This window comes from Nansenia antarctica, assembly GCF_963989245.1.
Source record: "Nansenia antarctica genome assembly, chromosome: 1".
NCBI classification, from domain to species: Eukaryota; Metazoa; Chordata; class Actinopteri; order Argentiniformes; family Microstomatidae; genus Nansenia; species Nansenia antarctica.
Window position 1 is genome coordinate 83,453,803 of NC_137674.1, and position 3,055 is coordinate 83,456,857.

Genomic DNA, 3,055 nt, shown 5'->3' on the forward strand with positions numbered 1-3,055 from the left:
AGTATCAGCTGAGTTAAAGAAAACAAACTCTTACCTTTGATGAGACCCACATGAGCCCTGTTTTCCCGTACTTCTCCCGTGTGTCTCTTATTGTCCAAATGTTCCCAGAATTTTAGCTGCATGTTTTTCCAGCATGTAATTCCGTTGTCAATAAAAAAATCGTCTCCCCTTCTTTTCCCCTTGACAATACTGTGTCGTTGCTAAAGTGACGGCACATAAGAATCGTTTTTTGACTTGCAAATGTCTGCTAACGTAGCACTTGAAACTGGCGCCGTTCTCTGGACTGCAGCTGCTCCCGCGTTAGCATTAGCATCCATCTTTTCTTCTCCCTTCTCACCGTCACGAGCTCAAATGACACTTGTCGGCCGATCTAACTCTTAACACTCACTTACAGGACTTCTGACACCATGTCGTGTTATTCTATTCTGTATTTCAATGTAAGTGTCTTTATTTTAACTCGCTCTGTAAGCTCTACAATACCGGTCTCTTGTTGTCTCGTTGTAACCTGCCCACCTGACCTGGGGGGTATTCCATCAACGTCGCTAAAGGAAAATCCTGGCTTATTTTTGATAACTCTCGCGAGACCTATCAGAATATGCCTGGATATTTGTAAGAACTCTCGCGAGATTTATCAGACTAAACCTGGATTTTCCCTTTAGCGATGTTGATGGAATACCCCCCGGATGTCACTACGGTGGCCTGTACACAATAACAATAATACCACAGTTCACATTTAGACCAATCAGGAGCCCTTGTGTTACGTCGTCAACTGAATGTCATTAATCTGATTTTGGATCAGCGGTTAGAGAGAGATGGGCGTGGATTTAGGTGCACTTTTAGTCAACATCCATTATAGCGCTGATCTAGGATCAGATATTATTTTAATCAGCTAAAAATAATTTTTTTTTTTTTGAGAACTTTTTTTTGTTTGTTGTTGTTGTGGACTGAATCAATTCGTGGCGGAGGAAATTCCATCGTGGCGGCCCGCCACCAATAAATGCATGTAGAGGAAACACTGAGTATGCTTAGTGCTAGCATACAGTGCTAAACTGCTACCGTCCAATGTCACCAAAACCTCCGTCTGGCGTCTCTACAATGATGCTCTGCAAACATCTGGTATGTAAAATGTGTGTGTGGGACTACAATCCAAGATTACAGAAATGTAACATAATGTAAAATATGTTACATTGTGTTAAATATGCTAAAACAACTTTTTAAAATGACTTGACTGATGGCTGTGTTAACAGCCAGGCCCTGTGTATACACTGTGATAGCCATGCTAATGTGCAAACAGTTTTGATTTTGCACAACAGGTGAGAATAACTTCATCCTATGACACTGTTGATTTGGTTGATTGAATTTCATTTACCCACACACACACCTCTGTGATGTTACTTTTCACTGCATCTAATCTTTTTCTTATCTTCCTCTTTTGCCTCTCTTTCTTAGGTCCACTACCCCTCTGACCCTCATCAACCAGGGCCCATGTACTTTCTGACTCCACGCAAGTGCAGCATCTTTGGTGTCTCCTGCGAAGGGATGCCTAAGCAGGTGAACTACCTCATCGATGAAGGGATGTCATCGAGTAAGGGCAGCAACGCAGTCATCAATTACCTGCATCACTTCTTCGAGAAGTATGGAGTTGGAGAAACATACGTGGACCTGAACTGTGACAACTGCAGTGTCCAAAACAAGAACAACTTCATGCTGTGGTACTGTGCATGGCGGACCATGCATGGCCTTCACAAGACACTGGGCCTCCACTTCCTGATTGCAGGCCACACCAAGTTTGGCCCCGACTGGTGCTTTGGCCTTATCAAGCAGTGCTTCAGGAAGACCAGAGTGGACACTTTGGATGACATTGTTAAAGTCGTGAGGGCCAGCTCTCCAGTGAAACACGTCAACATCCCCCAGCTTGTAGGCCTGGAGAATGGCACCGTGCTGGTTCAAACCTACGACTGGCAAAAGCATCTGGGTGGCTACTTCCGAAAGCTCCCACAGATTAAGAGTTACCATCACTTCAGGTAATTCATTGTCATGTATTTACCTATTTCATTTTATGAACATAGTATGGCGGTCATATAATATCATTTACTGTGGGCAATCATTTAATGCATTGTCTTCATTCTGTTGCAGCTTTGATGCTCGGAAACCTGGCGTGGTTATAGCCTGGGAATACGACGGGGCAGTACCAGTCGAGTTTCAGCTACTGAAACACACTGATGTCAAGCCCCCCAGAGGTGATCTTCCTGTGCAAGCCCCACCCGGACTTGACGTGGCCAGACAGAAGTACCTTTTTGACAAGATCAGAGAATTCTGTACTGATGAGGCGAAAGACACTACATGCCCCTGCCCACCAGACTCCACAGCACCTCTGAAAAAGGCACCTCAGAAAAAGGCTGTCCGTTTGTAGCTGCAGGACAAACACACAGGAGGAATGCAGGAATTGCACACTGATTGTACTTTGCACAGCTTGCCGCAGTATTGTTCTGCTTTTTCCTCCTTAATATTAGTCATGCCTGATGTTATTTTATAAAGTCTAGATTTGAGCTGTAACTCTGTGCCTCGGATAGGAGCAATTTATCACTGTAATAACGTGCCACTTTTTTACTCCTACTTTTTTTACATGGTTCATTCTGATTGCAGTACTGTGATTTGGTACACTTTTTTTGTGCTTTGGTCGACATGACGTGACGTGCAATATTGGTGTGAAGTGTGCCCATATATTTTTATTTTTATTAGATGTGCTTTGGTCGACATGACGTGACGTGTTTGTGAAGTGTGCCCATATTCTGTGTATGACACAATATTTACAGTGATATCTTTATCCTACCTATGCTTGTGTACTGTAAAATAAATTCTGATTCTGATTGAATACTTTTTGGTATCATTACAAGACTAACTATAACAGTTACAACAACCATAAATAATAATAAGCTGGGTAATTAGCTTAGGTAATACCTTGCTAGGTAATAATGTTATAGCTGTATAACTATAGCTGTCTGACCCAGTGACCAGTATTGACAGCTGATAGCTGTCAAGCTAGAGGGGGAGT

General features: G+C 42.8%; 1 protein-coding gene across 1 annotated transcript; it reads left to right on the forward strand.

Annotated features, from left to right (window-relative positions):
- Positions 1–1,067: 1,067 nt before the first annotated feature.
- Positions 1,068–2,846, forward strand: LOC308175935 (uncharacterized protein). Its single transcript, XM_080550512.1, has 3 exons — positions 1,068–1,116; positions 1,450–2,024; positions 2,137–2,846. Exons 1-3 carry the CDS (start codon positions 1,096–1,098, stop codon positions 2,411–2,413), a joined length of 873 nt encoding a protein of 290 aa, XP_080406638.1. The 5' UTR covers positions 1,068–1,095; the 3' UTR covers positions 2,414–2,846.
- The last annotated feature ends 209 nt before the right edge of the window (positions 2,847–3,055 follow it).

What these genes read in the sequence shown, in the direction of transcription:
- LOC308175935 (XM_080550512.1), top strand. Translation starts at nt 1,096, where the DNA reads ATGATGCTCTGCAAACATCTG. An exon ending in TGATGCTCTGCAAACATCTG is followed by an intron (nt 1,117 to 1,449) that starts GTATGTAAAATG and finishes TCTCTTTCTTAG; the next exon opens with GTCCACTACCCCTCTGACCC. An exon ending in AAGAGTTACCATCACTTCAG is followed by an intron (nt 2,025 to 2,136) that starts GTAATTCATTGT and finishes ATTCTGTTGCAG; the next exon opens with CTTTGATGCTCGGAAACCTG.